Source organism: Oryzias latipes, chromosome 11, assembly GCF_002234675.1.
Source record: "Oryzias latipes chromosome 11, ASM223467v1".
Lineage (NCBI taxonomy): Eukaryota > Metazoa > Chordata > Actinopteri > Beloniformes > Adrianichthyidae > Oryzias > Oryzias latipes.
In genome coordinates this window covers 13,335,457-13,355,658 of record NC_019869.2, presented here as the reverse complement: position 1 = coordinate 13,355,658, position 20,202 = coordinate 13,335,457, and the positions used below count along the sequence as shown (strand labels likewise).

The window sequence follows — 20,202 nt, the reverse complement described above, 5'->3', positions numbered from 1 at the left end:
GGCAGGTTGGAGCGGGTGGAGGAAAGTGTCAGGAGTGTTGTGTGACAGAAAAGTGCCAGCAAGACTCAAAGGAAAGGTGTACAAGACAGTGGTGAGACCAGCTCTGCTCTATGGGTTAGAGACGGTAGCAGTGAGACAGAGACAAGAGGCTGAGATGGAGGTAGCGGAGATGAAGATGTTGAGATTCTCCTTAGGAGTGACCAGGTTAGACAGGATAAGGAACGAGTACATCAGAGGGACGGCTCATGTTGCCTGTGTTAGCGACAAAGTCAGAGAAGCCAGACTGAGATGGTTTGGACATGTTCAGAGGAGGAATAGTGGATATATTGGTAGAAGGATGTTGGAGATGGAGCTGCCTGGCCGGAGGGCAAGAGGACGGCCAAAGAGGAGATATATGGATGTCTTAACAGAGGACATGAAGTTGGCTAATGTTAGGGTAGAAGATGTCCATGATAGAGTGAGGTGGAAAAGGATGATTCGCTGTGGCGACCCCTGATGGGAAAAGCCGAAAGAGAAAGAAGAAGTCATATTGATAAAGCTATGAGTTGATAGTACTTTTTTGAAAAAAATAAAATTATATGTTGAATTCAATCTAGCAGTTTTGGTCCAAATGAACATGAGCGTGACATTGGGTGCAGTAAGCGCTGTCTTGTGGGGTCTAGATGACCCAACTCCCAATGTTAAAGTGCCTAGGGTAGCAAAAGGGTTACGCCACATGTCCACTTGTCATTTATTTTTTTTAGTATTTTATATTTTCTGTGGTTTCATGGGAAAGCAGACACAGATCTAGCAAGAGTTTGTATTAGCTGTTTGCAACCTGGCACACAGAGTGACAAGAGTCACAAGTTAAAGTTGAGAGTCCTGAGACTTTCCCTCGGGTGTGAAAAAAGCAGTCTTATGTGGAATACCAATGCATTTCCTCGTTCTTTTTTTGTATGCACTCCATATCCTGTCATCCGCACAGCAAAAATCACCTGTCACCCCTCACCTCATCTTTCTCCTTCTTCATTGACCATTTTCCCTCCACAGGTTTCTTTCTCGGCCACTCTTGCATGTCACCTGTCTTCTTCTTCATCCCGTTCTCCTTGCTCCTCTGCCGTGGTTTCCCATTGAATTCACACCTCACAGGTTTCCGCTCTTCCGTATACACCCCTTTGCCCTCCCTTAGGGGGTTTGCTGTAGTGACAGGTAGGACAGATGATAGGCAGGGCCTAATGTTTCTGAAACTCTCTTCCCACTTCTAAAGCACTGCACACAGTCAAACCTTTATAAACCGTCCCACCCACGTCTTTAATATACATGTATAATTTGTAAAGTATTGTATTTCTGTTTACTTTAGATTGCTGCATCCCATTAGTGAATGCAGATTGCATAGTCCTCATTCAAAAGTGTCTTTCAAGTGTGACAGAAACATTTGAACAAATACGGGGTCTATCCAGGAATATAAATATTCTATAAATAAATTCTTTCATGGAGTTGAAGCTATCTTGAAAAGTGAAAAGATGCTGTATTTAACATAGATCGGAAATAATTATAATTTAATCACTTTTCTCCACATTGCATTAGTTTGCATCATCCTCCAAATCCTGCTTCCTATTGACAGTAAAAGCACCATCGGGGATTTTGAAGGCATTGCCTGCTGTCTCTCTGGCCTATGGCAAAATATACTAACAGAGGGGAAAATATGCTGTAACACACTGCACATTTATATTCTTCTGAATTAGGAAAATACAAATTTTCACTTACAGCTAAGAGATGTGTAAAGAAGGAAAGAGAAAAATACAAGAACGGTTTCTTTGCAAACTTCTGTTTTAACTAGGTTAAAAAGTTTTGTCCTGTAAATCGAATATTATTTTTCCATAAAAACTATCATCTTTGTGTCATTCAAAGTATGTTCCACTTGTCAGTTTTTTAAGCTAAAACCTTTTCTAAAAATGTTTCTTTTAATTGTTTTTTTTTTTAAACATTCATAGACATGTTGACCGCAATGTGACCCACACTCAAAAATTATCTGTAAACCCACATCATTGTTTGACATCTTGCAGCATACAAATTAAGTCTCACTCCTTCAATGCCTTAGTCACAACTGTCCTTACGGGTGAATACAGGTTGTAAACCTGTAAGGGGCACATACTGTAGGTGACTCATACACAATATTAAAGTCATAGACCACTTTGATAAGTGTGCTATTCCTGCTTGCAGTCTGACTTGGATATCAGAAAATGAGAGCGTTGTTTGTGTGGACGTCCTACAGGCACAGGCAAACTCTGTTTGTGCAGCAGAGTGGTGTAAGGACATCATACAACAGCAACACCCGAACGTCACAAATATGTACAACTTACATTTAACTTCCAAATGCTTCACAATGCCCTGCAAAAGACTGGCGACTTGTCCAGGATGTCCCCTTCCTTCGCTCACAAGTGGCCGAGATAGGCTCTGGGCAGCCCCGTGACCCCGAAGGGGACAAAACAAGTTTAGAAGATGAATGAATGCTTTACAATCCACACACCACATGTACAACAATAACATCCCTCAAAGTGGCCATAGGGGCCTCAAGGGAACTGCAAGACTTACACTTCCTTTAAGATGCAGTCACTCCTCACATTGATCTTCCACAGGCCCAGACACCCCAAAAACCCAAAAGCCTGTAGCACCCTTTTTAGACCTAAGCATGAGGTGCAGTGTATGCAGTCAAATTCCTATGAAGGTGAGACTGAATCTCATTAGAATAAGCAAATAAACAAAAAAATACTTTTAAAAGACTTATATCAACCTAAATCCACATTATTGAACTTCTAAGTATATTATAATTTTCATTCCTCACTATAAACAACCCCAAAGTGGCTTTTCAGAGTTATTTTTTAAAAACTTGAGCTCTGAACACCAGCGCCTCCCAATCCACAAATAAACAAGTGGGTTCTCACATTGTGACGTAGATGCATCAAAATTACCCTTCAGTATTTTGCAGAGATTTAATGAGCATAAACTTTACATAAGAACTGTTTTTATAACACTGAGACTTTATTTATTGTTTTTATTTTTATTTTTTCACATTTGGTGTGTTGGGAGGGAGAGGAGAAGAATGTGAGGGGGGTGGAAGAGAATAAAAGGAAGAGAGGTGGAGAATGTGGGGGATTCAATTCAATTCAATTTTATTTGTATAGCCCAAAATCACAACAACAGTCGTCTCGATGGGCTTCGAAGTAAAACATGAATTCAAAAGGATCACGAATAACTTATTCAAGTGCTGATTTGAATAAGTTATTATTTTAAGCTGTGTAACAATTATACCAGATCTGCTGGAAAGACAAATATTACATTAAAGGAGAAATTCTGACACGAAGATGAGCGGAAAATATCTGTCCATCAATACACTGTGGGTTAGGAGGAGGGATAAAGCAGATGGGGAGCAGTGTGGTAGTGTGCACGTGCACGTGGGGGTTGAGATACATGCATGCTGTCGAAGTGAACCCCAGGCGGGGAGCGCCCCGGGCGACGAGACCGAAGGAGCCCGGGAGAGGGGGAGGAGGGGACCGCCCGCCCACCCACCCAGCCAGGCCCATAGGCAAACCCGGCGTCTGGGCCCCCAGGCCACAGGACAGGCGTGCTTGGCCGTACCAGGCGGCAGCCATGGGGGCCACTGGGCCACCAAGACGCAGGCCAAGGACGAAGCCAGGGCCCCGACAACCCATGAGCCGCCTACCAGCCGGAGCCCCGTCTCCGCGAGCCAGCCCCGGCACCCGACCCAAGCAACCCAGAGATCACCGCGCAACCACAGCTCCATCCCCCCCACTACTCTACCCTCTACAACCCTCCTCACCTGCCATATTATCCGAAAACTGAGACTTTTTACAGAAGACACTGTACTTGAGGTCCTAAACAAGGTCCTGTAGTGCTTGCAGCAAAATATTGTAGACCTTTTACCAGCCTGTTATAAAGATTTCAGCTTTGTCATTAAAGATTTCCGTAATCTGTTGGGACTGCAGTAACAAACTCTGTGACTTTGCTGTGAAAGTGTGGAACCTTCGACTGTAATCTTACAGAGAACAACGTTTATGTCAAGACACAACACGGAATGTTTTTTTATGTCTGAACAAAAACTGATAAAAAAATTTAAATTCCTGCCTTGAGCAACAGCTCTTTTCATATGGCATAAAGTTTGATTGTTGATTTCATTTTTCGTCTACTGACCTTTTCTTACTTTTTGATTCGATCTCATATTTTCAATGTATCACCTGTTTGTGAGATCATCTTTCTACTCTAAACATTCCTCTTTTCACTGCACTTCCTACAGCGGATGATGGATGTGGAGGGACACTGCGGGGTCAAAGCGGAGTGATCACCACCCCCAATTACCCAGCTGAGTATAACAACAATGCTGACTGCACCTGGACTGTGCTGGCTGAGCCAGGAGACACCATTGCCCTGGTTTTCTCTGACTTTCAACTGGAGGAGGACTATGACCTCTTGGAGGTCAGCGGCACTGAGGGATCTTCACAGTGGTGAGTAGTCTGCCGGCAGCATTTTTTTCCCCCCGATGAGGGAGCTTAAGAGGACAAGAAGTTAAGGGCAGTCCAGCATGACACCGCTTGCACACAAGAACCCTGCAAAAGAAAGCTTAGTGGAGTTTGGCTAAAGGTGGGTGGGTGTTAGGTTTTGTAGAGCTGGATTATAGCTGTCTTGCTGTTCGTGTCTTTAAGTTGACAGATAACTGTAATTTCTATGATGGACACTTTCGAGCTTCCACATTACTCGAGCATATTCTGTGTTTCTAAGGTGTCATTTGAGCGCTCAGTCGTTCTTGCACACATTTGTGGGAAGTCAGCCTCACACAAACAGACGCACCTACCTCTAATGATGAAGAGGGAGGATCTCGCCATCTGTGGCAGCTCCACCTTTCCCTGACAACTTTCTCATCTAAGGAAGTAATTAGTGATCCTGATTGCAGCAGCGAGTCTTCTCTCACTGTTGCGCACACACAACTGCAAAAGTATTACAGTCCATATGGACTGAAATGGGTATAGACACTTCTTTAGTCACTCTTGCTACATAATTGTGCTGGAATTGTCCATATTTTTTTCACTTTTTCCTTTTACTTCAAAAACCAATATATAAAGTACTTTTACAGGTTGAACCTCACTTTTCTTCTAAGCCATCCTTACCTTTTGCTTTTCCTCTTTTCTTTTTTGAGATGCTATGTCTATTCTGCATGTGACCATGGTTTCTGTGGCACCGCACCTTCTCTGTGACTGAGGTATCAAAGAACAAGCATTGCAGTAGGTTAGTAAAAGGACGGATGAAGGCTCCTGGCAAGTGAGGCATAGTGGCAGTCATATTTGATCACACATTGCAGCAACAAGGACAGCTCAGAGGACAGCACGGTGCACAGGAATGCAACTGACTGTGTTAACATCGGTTTCTTTAGTCGTTTTCTCCTGTAAATGTCCTCATTGGATTACATAACCGTCAACATCTGAAAGAGCAGCATAGTTTACTTTAGGTATCTGCTTTTTTTTTTTTGGCAAGAAAAACAGACTTAAGACTATAAAGCTATGTTCATACTGCCCTTGCCAACACACGTTCAAACTGCCACTTCCAGTGAAAAGTCTATGTACATTGGTGCTTCTGTGTTGAAAACCTTCGTGTTCATGCATAACTACGCAGGTTTCTATGACTATTTTTCTGGCCTTACGTACAAAACGTGCAGCCATTGAACATGCACTGAAATTTAAACCAGGCTAAACTTTGACTAATCAGGGAGTCGGGTTTGATGGTACCATATGGATGCCGTCCCTTTTAATTCACAGAAGTGCCAACTGTTTCAAAATTGATCATGCAGGAGAAATTAATAATTGTGGTTTGTACCCGGCTGTAAATCTATGACACCAAGTCTTTCATATATTGGAATAGAGCTGTGAAAGAAAAATCCTGGAGCAAGTTTGATCAGATTTACACCACTTTGACATTTAGCACAAGGCTTATTTCAACTGTCAGAACATACTGCTAGTATTGGGTAGAAACAGTCTAGTGTGAAACCAATTCACAAAACCAAAATATAGAAATATAAATTGGTTGCAATATTGATGCATCCCTCCATCCTGCATGAATGTGCCATGGGCATCCAATTCTATCTGATCGCAGAGGCTTAGCAGAGTTGGACCTGATTAGCCCTTGGATGGGAGACTACCCTAGATTTTCATGTGCTACAAATTATTTCAAATTTGTGGCACTTTCCTGTGTTTATGTGTCCCAGTCCAAAGCCTGGGTAAATACAGAGAGCTAGGTCAAGACGGGTGTCTGCAGTAAAACTGAAGCCAGTTCACATACAATTTGAATTTTTCACTGCGGCAACCCTCGAGGAGAGTGGCGAAAAAGAAAAAGCGGGGTCATGGATGTAGCTGGAGCCAATCCCAGCTACCCAAAGGCAGGGCACACCCTGTACAGGTTGCCAGTTTATCACAGGGGGGGATTTTGTTATCTTTCTTCAAATGATCCTCGACTCTCATCTTCCTGCCTTTCTTGAGTTCAATAGCGTAGCTTACAAATGCTCACTTTTGACTACAGCTGACTTCCACCAGACTCTCATATCTTCGTGGGACTTTACAGTAGATTTCAACCTTTTTTTCCAAAGAGAAAAAAAAAAATGGTTCACCTCCAATCTTTATTCATCTTTTAGTTATTGCACTAAACAATCCATTCCAAAAGACTACTGCCACTTCCACCACCACCACAACTGCCCATCTACTCTCCATCTTCTTCAACATCTTCCGTATTTCATCCTCTTACTACACAGATGTAATATTTTCCACCCTGTGCTTCTTAAAAAATTAATTCTGTGTGCTTCTGTTTTCTAGTCAAGCATTTTTTTAACACAATAAGTCTTTCTCAGTAAAACTCTAAATGCTAGTCAACACTTTGTTCTAACTTTGAACAGCTTCTTTTTTGTTTCAGTCAAAACTCTGTACTACAAAACTTATTTTCTTCATCCTGAGAGCTATTCAAAACACTTCTGTCCTATGTTGTTTAGCTAGACTCTAGTGCTACTGCTATTCTTCAGTGACGGATCTCTTTCAGATTAGGTCTGAACAAGATGTAATCTACTTGTGCCTCTGTCTCAAGTCACTCTATGCCCTTCTAAAAGGATTCAGTGCAGCCAGTGCCACTTAGTGGCGAAAGTTTTCCTTTGAATTCACACTGATGCCCTACTCTGTTGATGTATAAAACTAATTGAAAGGAAAAATTAACTTAAAGAAAAGATATAGAAATGGAATAATTGAAAATGAAATCCGTTTTAAAAATATTTACAGTGTATTATAAAAATAGTTATGGTATGGATTAAGTAGGCAAATGATCAATAAAACTTTTAACCTTAAGACATTCAAACTTAGTGTCATTGTTTAAACCAGCAGAGATCAATGAGGCTGTCGAGGCGTGGAGAGAATGGGATTTCTTGTGTCAAAAAGGAGTTCTGGCAGCATAAGCAAATCATCGCAAAAATGGTAAAAGTCCATCATTTTGTAACCTAAGTAGATCATTCAGAGTGAGGTTTATCTGGACCATCTTATCCAGAGCTCAATGCAAAGTCTTTGCAGTTTCTAACTACCAATTAGAAGAGGCACCTCTGGCTTTTTAAAAGAGGTGAATAACATCTAAAGCTGAATAGCGCCAAGTCCACCATCAATGGTGTTTTCGTTTTTGAAACCTCACCTATCCAAACCTCTGACTTGTTAGTTTAGCAATTTCTCGCTGATTTTTGTTAGGTAAATGACATGTTCTTCTATCATGTAGATTTACAATTGGCCCCTTTGATCTTTGCGTGAGTGGAATTTAAAGCTACGGACACAGCAGGAATGTGCCGAGTAAAAACATGTAAACGTGGGTTGTTGAACGGGCATTTAGCCCATGTTGTTTACATTGGGCATGCAGGGAGGGGCTTCTTTATTTATGGTTTACGGGAAAATGTCGAACACCAGCAGAATCTTTGGCTATGTTCACACTGCATGGCTTAAGGCTAAATTCCGATATTTTGAAAAAATCTGATTTTGTTTTTTTTGCAAGGCCGTTCACATTTACAATTAAATGCGAATTTTTGTCATCTTCTGTGTGACCGTGAAATGACCCAGAATTGACCCGCATGCGCAGAAGAGTTCTCAACGATGAACGACGTCACTCGTTGTTTGCAGAAGTAGCTAACGTTAGCAATGGATGTCAACAACAGTGCTGTCAACAGTGGAGCTCTTTTAGCATTATTAAATTTATTTTAACGAAGGAGCCAGCACAATAACAATCTTCTTATTTTAAGAAGGCATTGGAGCAAGGATCGTCTGGACCCACTGTTGTGGAATGGAGATGTGTATGTGCTGTGGCCGCGCGGCGTGTGTGCGTGCGTGCGTGCGTAAGAGAGAGAAAACGTGCAGGGAGGTGGATTCATGTTGTGTGTTACGGAGGAAGGAGAACGGTATAAAAAGAAGGCTTCCCCTAGAATAAATGCTATTGACTCTTTATTAACCCGTTCTGGAGAATCTAAGAGTCCGAACAGGGAAGTGAACCCCGAAGGAGGTTTCACCTTCAGTCCCCCGCGCTTCTGACAACGGTCGCAAAGGGAAGAAAAAAAGTCATTGCGGGGACGGTTCAACACCACGCTCGGCCATTTCGCTGGTAATATTATCAAAAACCGCACAGTCGCGATAAGAGCCCTTGAGTTTGGCCCGAATAGAGCTGTCACCCCAAATATTAATCCAATCGGTGACTTCACTTCCCTTCCACTGACTGGTCTCAGCAGTATCGTCCACCATGGTTGATGTTTATGTTTTCGTTTCCGCCTACTTCAATGCAGAATTATGAACTTTGTAGCGTATCGATGACGTACGTGTCGGATTCATGTGGCCTGGCCGGTCAGACAGTGGTCGCATTTGAAAAGATTGGATACGTATCGGATTCAGGACCACATGCCCAAGTGGCCTGGGTCGCATTTGAAAGGATCAGATCTGTGTGGCTCATACTGTCATGAAAAGCTCAGATACAGGTCGGATAGGGGCAAAAAAATCGGAATTGGGTCGTTTCAGCCTGCGGTGTGAATGTAGCCTTAGTGTGAAAGGTCAAAGTGCTGCAAATCTTGCTCCAGGCTTTTTCTGTTGGAGCTCTATTCTAATATATAAAAACTTTGTGTCTTACAGTTCCGGCCGAGTAAAAGATAAAAATTATTAATTTCTACCTTGTGATCAATTTTCAAATGGTTGGCACTTCCGTGAATTCGAAGGGACACCATCCAAACGTCACTACCAAATCCAAGTCCCTTACTGGTCAAAGTTCAACCTAGTTTAACTTTTACACATTCAATGGCGATGTGTTTAGTACGTAGAGCCCAAAAACAGTCATAAAAACTTGTTTAGCGATGCATGAGCGCAAGTTATAAAAGCAAAAACCTGAAACGCAAATATACATGCATAGCATTTACATAGACTTTTCATTGGAAGTGATCATTTGAACGCATGCAGCCGAGAGTGGTGTGAATACAGGTTCACTGATTTTAAATGTAAGTGTTACAAGAACAGGCAGACGGCTGGATCCAAATGCAGCAGGTTTATAAGCTCAGCTATAAGTCCACAAATCTAAATCAGGGTCAGGCAGACAGGAGTCGATGGCAGGCACGAGATCATCAGAGGAGATACAGGGTAGTCAAAATCCAGGTGAGGGTCAGGGCAGGCAAAGAGTCAGAAACAGGGCTAGGAAACAGAAGATCAAGTCCAAATATAACACTCACTAAGGCAGGCAGAGTGGCACAAACAATACTTCGCACTGAGCTTCACTCAGTCCAGTGTTTAAGTATGCTGTGGTTGATTGAATGAATGGGAGTCAGGTGTCTGGCATCCAGGAAGCGTCCGCTGAGGTGGTTGGGAGTTGTAGTGTGGTTAGAACTCTGGGGACGGCCCCCTTCGGTGACCAGAGGGGGAGACAGAGTTCTGACTTCTGACATTGAGTTGAATGCTTGTTTGTATTACCTTGGTTAACTATTTAAAATACCATTTTAGGGAAAAAAGAAAAAGAAAACATGTTTTAGTCATTTGAAACACCATGGTACTTTCTTATAAAAATAAAAATTAACAGAACAAAAACACAAGTTGCATGACCATATCTGTCATAAAAACTTTAGAAAACTCTGTTTCTCATGAGATTTTCTTTTTTTATGCCTTCTTCTCTGACAACACAGAAACTCCCTTGATACATGGAACCTATTTTTTGTTTGGAGATCTGAGAGCCCAATGAGTTTTGATTCCTTCAGGTCGTTTTCTATTCTTTCTACACTCACTTTTAACACTTTGCCCTATGGGTTTGAGACACTGACATTTCGTGAGCATATGAATTATCCCTGCAGTGCTGATACTTGTCAGCTTCTCCCAACATGGGGAGTGAGCATGTCTCTGTGTGTATGAGAGAGACAGTAAGAGATAAAGACGTGTGGAGAGTATAGTACACCAGCTTGAGTCACCTGAGAGGATAAATGTTCAAAAACTGCTTTTTTCTTTTTGGGTCCAGAGGCTGTTTGCTTGGAACTTCAATAGATGAGAAATTTCCTTTTTGTGAAGGTAAACCAACAAGATTGTCATAAACATATCATTTAAAATGTATATTTAGTTTTTCTATACATTTTTTTCCCTTCTGTTAAAATCCCACTCCGATCAGCTTTTAATCTACGTACAAATTGTTATTAGTGGTCTTTTCATTATGATTATGTTGTTCTTAGTCAAACTTGTTTTAAATTGCCATTTTCTAGGATGTTCTGCAGAACGGCAGGTCATTAGAAATGTGCTTAATTTAAGCCTAATTCTCATTATATATATTTCCAAAATCAGGAAAATGCTACAAGAACATGTTAAAAACACAAAAAAGACTATTTTCATCAGAGTGGGTCTTTAAAGCCCTGACAATAGGTTTATTATAGATAAATGCATTTAGTCATGATTTGTTTGATTAGTCCAAAGCAAGTTTAAGTGCATTCTCACACATGCACTCCATTCTGCTGTATCTTTTATGTGTTTATTTTACACATTGTGCATTTGTCTCATCTACAGTATCTATCCTGTCAAGCTATTGACTAATATTATGACATTGTCACAGAGCCAAAGTATGTGTGCAAAAGAATAATTATACATTATCCCCTCAAACACTCCGTCCTGTTTGTCTGGCAGTGCAACCAGAAAAGGCTTTACAGTTATTTTCCAAAAAATCCAGCATAATGTCAAGTCAGATGTCATGGATTTTCCTCAGAACAACTGCTTTTCAGCACGTATGGACATATTTTGTAAATGTTTTGTGAAATGAAAACTGCTTTTTTTTTGTATGCTTTGTACTTCTATTATAGCGTTTGTTTGTTTTTTACTTTTTTCTCTTTTGCTTGTATTTTAGAGTAGATGAAGCTTTCAACTTTGAAGCTCTACCCTGAACTCACTGTCATCACTAGTCCTGTCACGTCACTCTTGCATATCTGTAATTCAACAATGTCTCTGTCCTTCTCAGTCAGAAAGTCACTTTCTTTTGCCATTTAGGTTTAATAAAACATATTAAGGCATAGTTTTTTCATTGCTTCGAATTGGTCTGCAATTTTTTTTTATCTGTCTGTCCATCTGTCTATCTAAATTAAAGGTCTTTTAGAAAAAAAACAATGATATCACCAATAGTTATGGTGCGTAAATTAGCATGACATCACCTGCAGCTGCTAATGTTGCTCTCTGCAACCATTTTCCGTATGCTAATTATTCTCTGTACTTCACCAGCACATTCCTATGGTACATGATAGCCCAGAGTACTCCCATATCTGTTTCAGAATCGTGTCACTTATTTTTTCATCTTGATTTGATGCAAATCCCATTTTGTTGCCTTGTTCTGAACATGGGCACTAACATTAAAATGGAATCTCATCATATACTGATTCTCATCCTGACTGCTAAAAAGAATAGATATTAGCAGTTTTATCAAGTACCTCAGATTTGTCTATCAGCAGGGCTTTAGTTGTTGAGACAATCCATTTGGAAGCTGTTGGAGTTTGGTAGACAGATGAGTCACCATGATCTCCTCAAGGCATTAAAGGATATTGCACTGCCTTGGTTGACACCTTTTCCCAATCACCTAGAGGCAGAAGATATTAGATTAAGACTGGGTCAACTTTGAAGTTGTGTCATTCAGTGAACCGACTGTTCTCACTCTCCTGGTGGATGTATGAAGATGCTGCAGAAAAGACTTATTTTTTCTTTTTTTTTCCTGCTCCCTTTTGGGGTCACCATAGAAAGTCATCTGTCTATATCTAACCTTCTACTCTGAATCCTCCTCGCTCACAACAACCACCCTTATGTTCCCCTGTATGATATCCACAAAGCTCCTCTTTGGTCTTTGTCGAGGTCTCCTTGCCGGTAGCTCCAAGTTCAATGTCTTCATCTCCGCTACCTCCAGCTCTGCCTCCTGTGAGAGTCACTGCCTCTAAACCAACAGCGTGGCTGCTCTCACCACAATCATCTACACCTTTCCTTTCTTTTTCGATGAGACTCTTCTGTCACACATTGCAAATTAAAACCTTCCGCCGCCTGTTTCTACCTGCTTATACACACCTCTTAACCAATTTCCCACAATCTCTGTTGTTCTGGACTGTTGACCCTAAGAACTTAAAGTCCTCCACATTCTTCACCTCTTCTCCATGTAACTTTACCGTTCCACTTGACTTCCTCTAATTTACACACAGATACTGTCTTGCTGCAGCTGACCTACATTGCTCTTCTTTTTAGAGCAAACCTCTCCACCTACTTCCTGCTCTCACTACAGACCACAATGTCATCTGTGATCTCATTGGTTTATCTTCACAAAAATTAAATGGCTTCTTTTTATAAAAGTTCTAAGCAAACACCCTCTGGACTTGAAAAGTTTTACAGAACATCATGGACAACAGAGATTCCTGTCTAACCTCATCTGTCAGTCTGTCCATCAACACAGTAGACAAGAAGAAGCTCAAAGCTGATTCTTGATGCAGTCCCACTCCATCTTGAACTCTTCTGTCACACCTAGAGCACATCTCACCATTGTCTTTCATGTCTTTCATTCATGTCCTGAATATCATTCCTCATCTAAACCACAACTCTTCTCTGTGAATCCTGTCAGACCTTTTCTAGATCTAAAAACAATCCAGCTCCTCCTGACCTTTACTGTACTTCTTCAGAACAATCCTCAAAGCAAATATTGCATTTCTGGTTCTCTTCTTTGACTTCCTTCTCTACAACATCCACTGCTACTCTGTGCTCTCTAACATTTTTTTCATTCATCAGTTCCTCTAAGTTCTTGCTGACCTTTCATTTTTCCATCACACTTGTGGAAACTGTCAACACATTTCCATCTTTGTACGTTATCACCCTTATCTGATGGTAGTAAGGTAGTAAAGTGCTACATTAGTATACGCCACAACGTCAATGTGTGTACCCCTCCCCCCACTCTTATGTCACCCTATACCAGGGGTCGGGAACCCAAAATGTTGAAAGAGCCAAATTGGACGAACAAAACAAAAAACAAACATGTCTGGAGCCGCAAAATATTTAAAGACCTATTTAAGCCTTTTAATGAAGGCAACACATGCAATATGTATCTATATTAGCCTACTATCAAAATGACTAAGTTGCTTCAAACACATAATGAGCATTATTAACGATTAAATGTTTATTTGCCCTGCAGTGCATTCAGCGGAGAACGACGCGTCACGTGACTGCTCTGTTGTGCGAGTTTAACTTCAATACAATAATATCTATTGGCTCCAGGGAGCCACTAGGGCAGCGCCAAAGAGCCGCATGCGGCTCCTGAGCCGCGGGTTGCCGACCCCTGCCCTATACCTTATTTGGCCTACAGATCAAGTTCTTTTCCTATGTTCACATGAGCATACTTCCGTTAAAGTCTGCCCTAACAATCACTGTCTTCTCTCTTGAGATTCTCTGCATCAATTCTAGAGCCATCGCCAGAAACTTGAAAAAAATAATTTGAACTACTCTAACTCTGACAGTTTACAAAATTAAAAAAAATCCGACATATTCAGAAAGTTGAGAAAAGCATATTTGCACAAATATGCAACTCTTTACGTTTCTCACCCTTCAGAATCCATTGGAATAACGTTCATTTGGTAAACGGTCATAGTTACGGTAGCTGAAAGACGTGCGTTATTTTCTTTTCCCTGGGGATGGCTGCAGGGGTGAGGGTTAAAGAGAAAGCTAACCTTGTTGTATCAATAAAAGTACAGGTTATTGAGACTGAGCAAATGGGCAAAATGTTGAAACCATCTTGAAATGTTTTTGAAACTATAGAACATTTGAGAGAGATTAACCTGGTCATTGAGAAGTGTTGACATTTGGGCTTTTTCGTACAAACACAAATACAGAACTTTCTTAAGGCTAGTGTTAGAGATTGCAGCACAGCCATGATGCATGTCTAGGACCATCATGTCAAAGGAAAAGAAAGGTCCTTTGAGTCATACTTTGATGGGTAATATAAATATACAGTGTATATATGTACCATTTTTCAAATATCAAATCATAAAGGATTAGACAGCCTCCTTTATTTTAAACATCAATTTATTGATTTCTAGATTCAGGTACAATAAACTTGAACCATTATAGTTTTTGAAATAACTTAAAGTTTGTACCAAGCATCATTTTAAAGACTTAAACGTTTTAAAAAGATGTAGAAGAATATTTTTCTATTTTTCTGTGATACATTTGAAATGTGTGCATTTATTCTTTGAGTCATGGCAGGATTTTGCAAGAATCCCAAGATATGAAGAGTCATAATCTACATTACATCAAATTTCGGTTATTTTTTAATCAGTTTTAAGAGAATTCTGCATTTAGCAGAACTGAGGGAGTGTATGAGTACACAACAGTCGGTACGTTCTGAGAATGCAGTAGCTATGATGCCAACAAACCTAAAATGCAGGAGAGGGAGCAAAACAAAAAGGACAATCCTTAAATAACCTTGTCGAACAATAAATATGTATTTTCTGGAAGGATGATATAAGTACAGTACCCTTTTCTCCTTTTTGCTAAACAAGTACTGACCCTTTTATTTTCCACTTGGCAAAGATTAACTTTTTTCATCATTTACTCCAAGTGTAACTATTCCAGTAGTCCTTAACCCACAAGAGTGCTCCAATCAATCTGTCACTGATAAAGATCAGTTGATTTACCTTTAAAATAACTTGTTCGTCAGATACTTAAAGACCAATGAGAGATTGAAAAAAAAAATCAGATTTTGCTGTAAGGCCCACTGGACATGTATCAGACGCTCTTTTTATTTAAAAGGGCTTACATCACAAACCTAAACAGATGTAATATGATTCCTTAATTTTTTTAACCACTTCTAAGCCGCTTTCTCTCTGACACAAACACTTCCTGTCTCCTTCACCTTATTGATCAAAATTGACTTAATTCAGACGCTGCAGCGAGCCTGTCTTTAGTGCTGCTTCCCACAAACTGTGGTGCAGTGCTGCAGATCGAGTCCTATTCAGAGATCCATATGCGCAGCCTCACAGTTACATGTGGCGTGTCAAAGCACAAGAATGGTGAGTTCCAAGGGTGTGATGCTATTTAATTTAGTGCCAAAGCAGACAAGCATATTTGAGCGTGACAATGCAGGTGCTTACATTTGCCCAGATAAACATGTTTAAATGAAACCTAACATGACGTCTATATATAATGTTGCAGATATAGATAGTTAAAATTATGTGGTGATTGTGGAAAAAAAGAATTAGACTAAGCCACTTAAATATAAATAAGTTTTAAAGTTAAACATACGTCCATAGTTTTTAAAGATAAATACTTATGAATTGTTAAAAATGCTTAACTGTGGTTTAAAAAAACTAATACTTCAAATAAACTGGACCTGACATCATTTTTTTTCAATGTATACGTTTCGCTCGACCCACAAACACACTTTCCTTTTCATTCCTTCAAAATAAAATGTCACTGAAGCCTCTATTTTACCTTCGAAGCACAGAATTTACTGTTTGATAAAACTTAATGAAACCCGTGCAACCAGTCATCTATTTTCTTTGACTCATCTAGAGCCGAATTATGGGAGCAGCAGTCCGAGGAAAGATACCAAGGCGTCCCTCTTCATTCGAACTTCTTCCAGTTCTCCCAGACAAAACACCTTTACTTTCCAATGGGTCCCTGATCTTACCTGGATTAGATATTATTTTTATTTTTGTTGTCAAGATCATGGATGTATTGTTTCAACAGATTTATTGATGGAGATGAAGGGTTCACAAGTATATTAATAAAATTAGTTGCCTTACGTAGAACAAAAGACTAAAGGATCAGAGTGAAGGAAAGTTAAAAGGGAAAGCAAGACTTAAATCAATCCAAGTGGACTCTGTGGGCTGTTTGAAAAGACACTGTGTGCGGCAATTAGATTGTACAAACAGGTCAGTAAGGAGAGGAGCTTTTTTGGATTTGATTGAAGGAAGCTGTGTGTGGCTTAACACACTTACTTTGCTCAAGAGGGGCTGTTTTATCTTAAATCTTCTGAGTAGAGCCTTTGCTGGAAACTTTTGAACTTTTGTGGACATTCAAATGAAAGTTCTCAGACTATGGAACACACATACACACTATATATATATATATATATATATATATATATATATATATATATATATATATATATAAATAATGTGTGTGTGTGCATTAAATCATAGCATGTTAATTAATAAATTTTCTTGACTTATTATTAACTGATTGGGTGGTACATTTAAGAGTTTTTGACTGATACATGAGAAATACTTGGCCGAAGATGTTCTTTAGAATTAAAACACATTAAGATATTTCAGTGTTTTGAGTAGATGATGATCTAAATGTATTGTGGGTCCCCCCCTCCACTGTTGCACTTCCCTGCAATTCATTCAATTCCCCATCTTAGAAAACACATCAACAGAAAGCAAAGATGCATCTCACAGCATATACAACATTTTTTAAAGACTATCCTTTATATAAAAATACATCATCACCACATAATAGCGCAATTGTTCTCTATGATTCATATCATTGTGCTTTTACTACATTACCAATATTTTCTATAAGCAGCACTTAAAAGCCTTTTTTTTATCTCCAAAAATGACAGTGCACCTAATGATCCAGAGTGCCTTATAATTTGATTGTTTTCATGTACTGTGTTTAGTGATGTTCAAACCATTTTTAGAGGCATATAGTGCTCTGTCCATATGTCAGTCTGTTTATTCACCAGTATCAAAAAGGGTTGTGAGTTAGAGAAATGTGAAAAGACTAAACCCAATTAACAAAATGTGACTGACAGACTTAATTCCTCCTCTTTTGTCTCACCAAATGCGCCTTATTCGAAGGTGTGAAAATAGACCACCATTGACCATGCGCCCTATAGCGTGAAAAATACAGTAAGTTCAAGTTTTAATCACCTGGGTGTCTGGAAAACCCAAATTTTTCATGACCAAATCAAGAAGAAAGTGGTTAAGAGAGAAACAATAGGGGACATTGCAAGAAGAAATATAGATAGGAAGGACATGGTCACTATTTTTGAATGTGATACATCTTAATTTCCTTGCGACAGCAGGTCAGGAGTGTGACTCTGGCTGGTTCCACAGTATAAACTTTCTTCTCCTTTACATCTTCTATATTTATGTTCGAGTAGCAATAAATAGTTCTTCTCTTATACTTTTTTAAAACATGTTTTTGTGCCAGATGATACAAGGCCACCAAGGATAAAACATTGAAATAAATTAATTCATTAGTGAAGCAACGTATTCGGTTTTTTTGACCAATACTAACAATTTGCTGCTTCTTGTATGCCATACAGAATATTTTTTGTTTTAAATATCTGTGAAAAATATAAATTTGTAAGAACAAAGTAAAAGTGAATAGCTCTTATTTAATCCAACAAATTTACATCACTTATGTCCCCTTCATAGAAGCACAACAAAAGAATGTAAAAAAACATTTTATTGTTTTTTTTAGTAAGTAACAAATGTCAGAACAAATATTAATTTAGACTTAAACGTAAATAAAAATGTAAATACATTTTGTCATACTTAAATCTTTAAAATAAATGCAAAAATTAGTTAGTACTGGTGGCAGCTTCTTTTTCTTTGATGGCATTGATGGATTTTCAGGTGACTTGCAAGATTTGTTGTGAAAACCTGCCTCCTTTTTACCTCCTTAAGGCACTTTTGTTGAACTTATTTTGTAAAAAATGCAAGTGAATCATTTTTCTCCAAAAACTTACAGGTGAATGAAACTCCATGTTCAAGAGCTCTCATGCAGATGCTAAGCAGTGTCATCACTTACATGTGACAGAAGATTCCAGAACAGGCTGGGGTGAAGAGAAGACGTGGGTTATATCCAAATCCCCTCACTTCTACCTAACTATTAAAAGAATATTTAGTGCTGAACTATCTAATGCCCTGGATTTTAGAAGCAATTCGAACACAGTGCTATATATTTATACATATATATATATATATATATATATATATATATATATATATATATATATATATATATATATATATATATATATATATATTGTTTTTTAAGCAGTAAATATGACGCATCACCTCATTTGTTCAAGGCAGAAGCGTAATACAAGACAAATTAAGAAGTTTTATTTGGAGATGAACAATGTTATCACAAAGCTTTGCAGACCACCCTGGATCTCAGTTGGTCTGCCTCCCCATCTCGTGTTACATGCATGCAGGGGCGCTCCCTGGACGCTTACTGGGCTGTGAAGATTCGCTTTAACCATTCGATTTACATCATATTTTGTGCTTGCTGATCCAAATTTATAGTCAATCTTAGTTCATTTTGGATGATTCAATTTGACATGATTCACTATCCTAATACGGATCCTGGACATCTTTAGCCAAAACTTCAACCAGTGTGACTCAGAGTTAAATACCTGGGTATTGAACAGTGCAGGGGAAGTTTTCCAGATTGGACTGTTATGATGGTTGATCAGTTTGCGCTGCATCACATGTGTGTTGTCTGCTGTGATGCACTTGGTCAGTTTTACGTTATAGTAAAATAAACCTACCATGTCTCAAAACAAGGTATTTTCCAAGATCGGTTATCAATTTATCTCATTTTGACCCAATTTTTTAATGTCGTTTCAATTTCTTTCTGCTTCAGACAGATCGATCTGGTTGGATTTAGGGATATGAATCGATTTATCAATTAATTGTTGGGTTACATGACACCAGAAACCAATTTACACCAATTCAATTTACCCCATGGCATCCATTCGCCCACAACTGCTGCAACCTCACCTGTCTGCATGCCACAGACCTTGAACTATAGTCTCATTGCTAAAAAAAAAACAATTTTCGATGGCAATAAAAAGTAATTGCACACTGTATAAACTGTATAAAATTAAAAATCTTTATGAAAAGCGTTTATGAAAATAAAATCCTTCATTAGACTAACCCTTATGAATATATGGTCTAAAGTCTTTAGGGATTTTTGTTTTTGTTTAATTTTTTTGTTTGGCTTTTCATTTATAAAAAAAACTATATTTAGTTTATGACTCATGTACTTTGAATGGATTTCAGAGAGCTAGATGACTATTTTAAAACCAGTTTAACTGATTGCACACCTGGCTTTTCTCTTTCTAGGGGTTAATTCATAGCTAAAGCAAAACCGCAGCTATAGGATCCATTAGATCTATCTCTAAGTGGGTTTTTGCTTGGTTGAGACTTTCGTAAAGTGCCAGAGAAGTGTCAGCATCATATTGATTCTACTGCATAGCAATCTTTCTTTATCCCACTTCCTTTACAGACAGAAAGGAGAGAGGGATGCACGATAACAAAAAGAAGAAAACATTGATGCAAGGATTTTTAGTGAAGTGCACTCAGAAAAATTGTTGTTTTTGAGTAATATTCTTTATAAGAATTATTTGTAGGGTACCACTGAGGCTTATTAGTGTTGATTAAAAATGTTCCATACTAATACTAGAAAAAAACGGGCCTGTGAAGCTGAATCAGGCTGAGATCAGCTTGCCTGTTTTATGGCAAGTTGCCATAAAAAAGGAAAGCTGATCTCAACATATTCTGCACTTGCAGAGTAAGGAGGTCTCAACATATTTTGTATTGTTTTATATAATAGCTTTGTGACTTTCTGTGGGATTTGGGAGTATCCTATCTTTGATCTTCAAACTGCA

At 39.1% G+C, this 20,202-nt stretch overlaps 1 protein-coding gene across 3 annotated transcripts in view; it reads left to right on the top strand.

Annotated features, from left to right (window-relative positions):
• csmd2 (CUB and Sushi multiple domains 2) overlaps positions 1–20,202 on the top strand; it is a 279,666-nt gene that overhangs the window by 77,391 nt on the left and 182,073 nt on the right. For all 3 annotated transcript variants that reach the window (XM_023959868.1, XM_023959867.1, XM_023959870.1), the window contains exon 5: positions 4,295–4,502. In XM_023959868.1, coding sequence (XP_023815636.1) covers positions 4,295–4,502 — 208 coding nt within the window. The remainder of the gene's footprint in view (positions 1–4,294; positions 4,503–20,202) is intronic.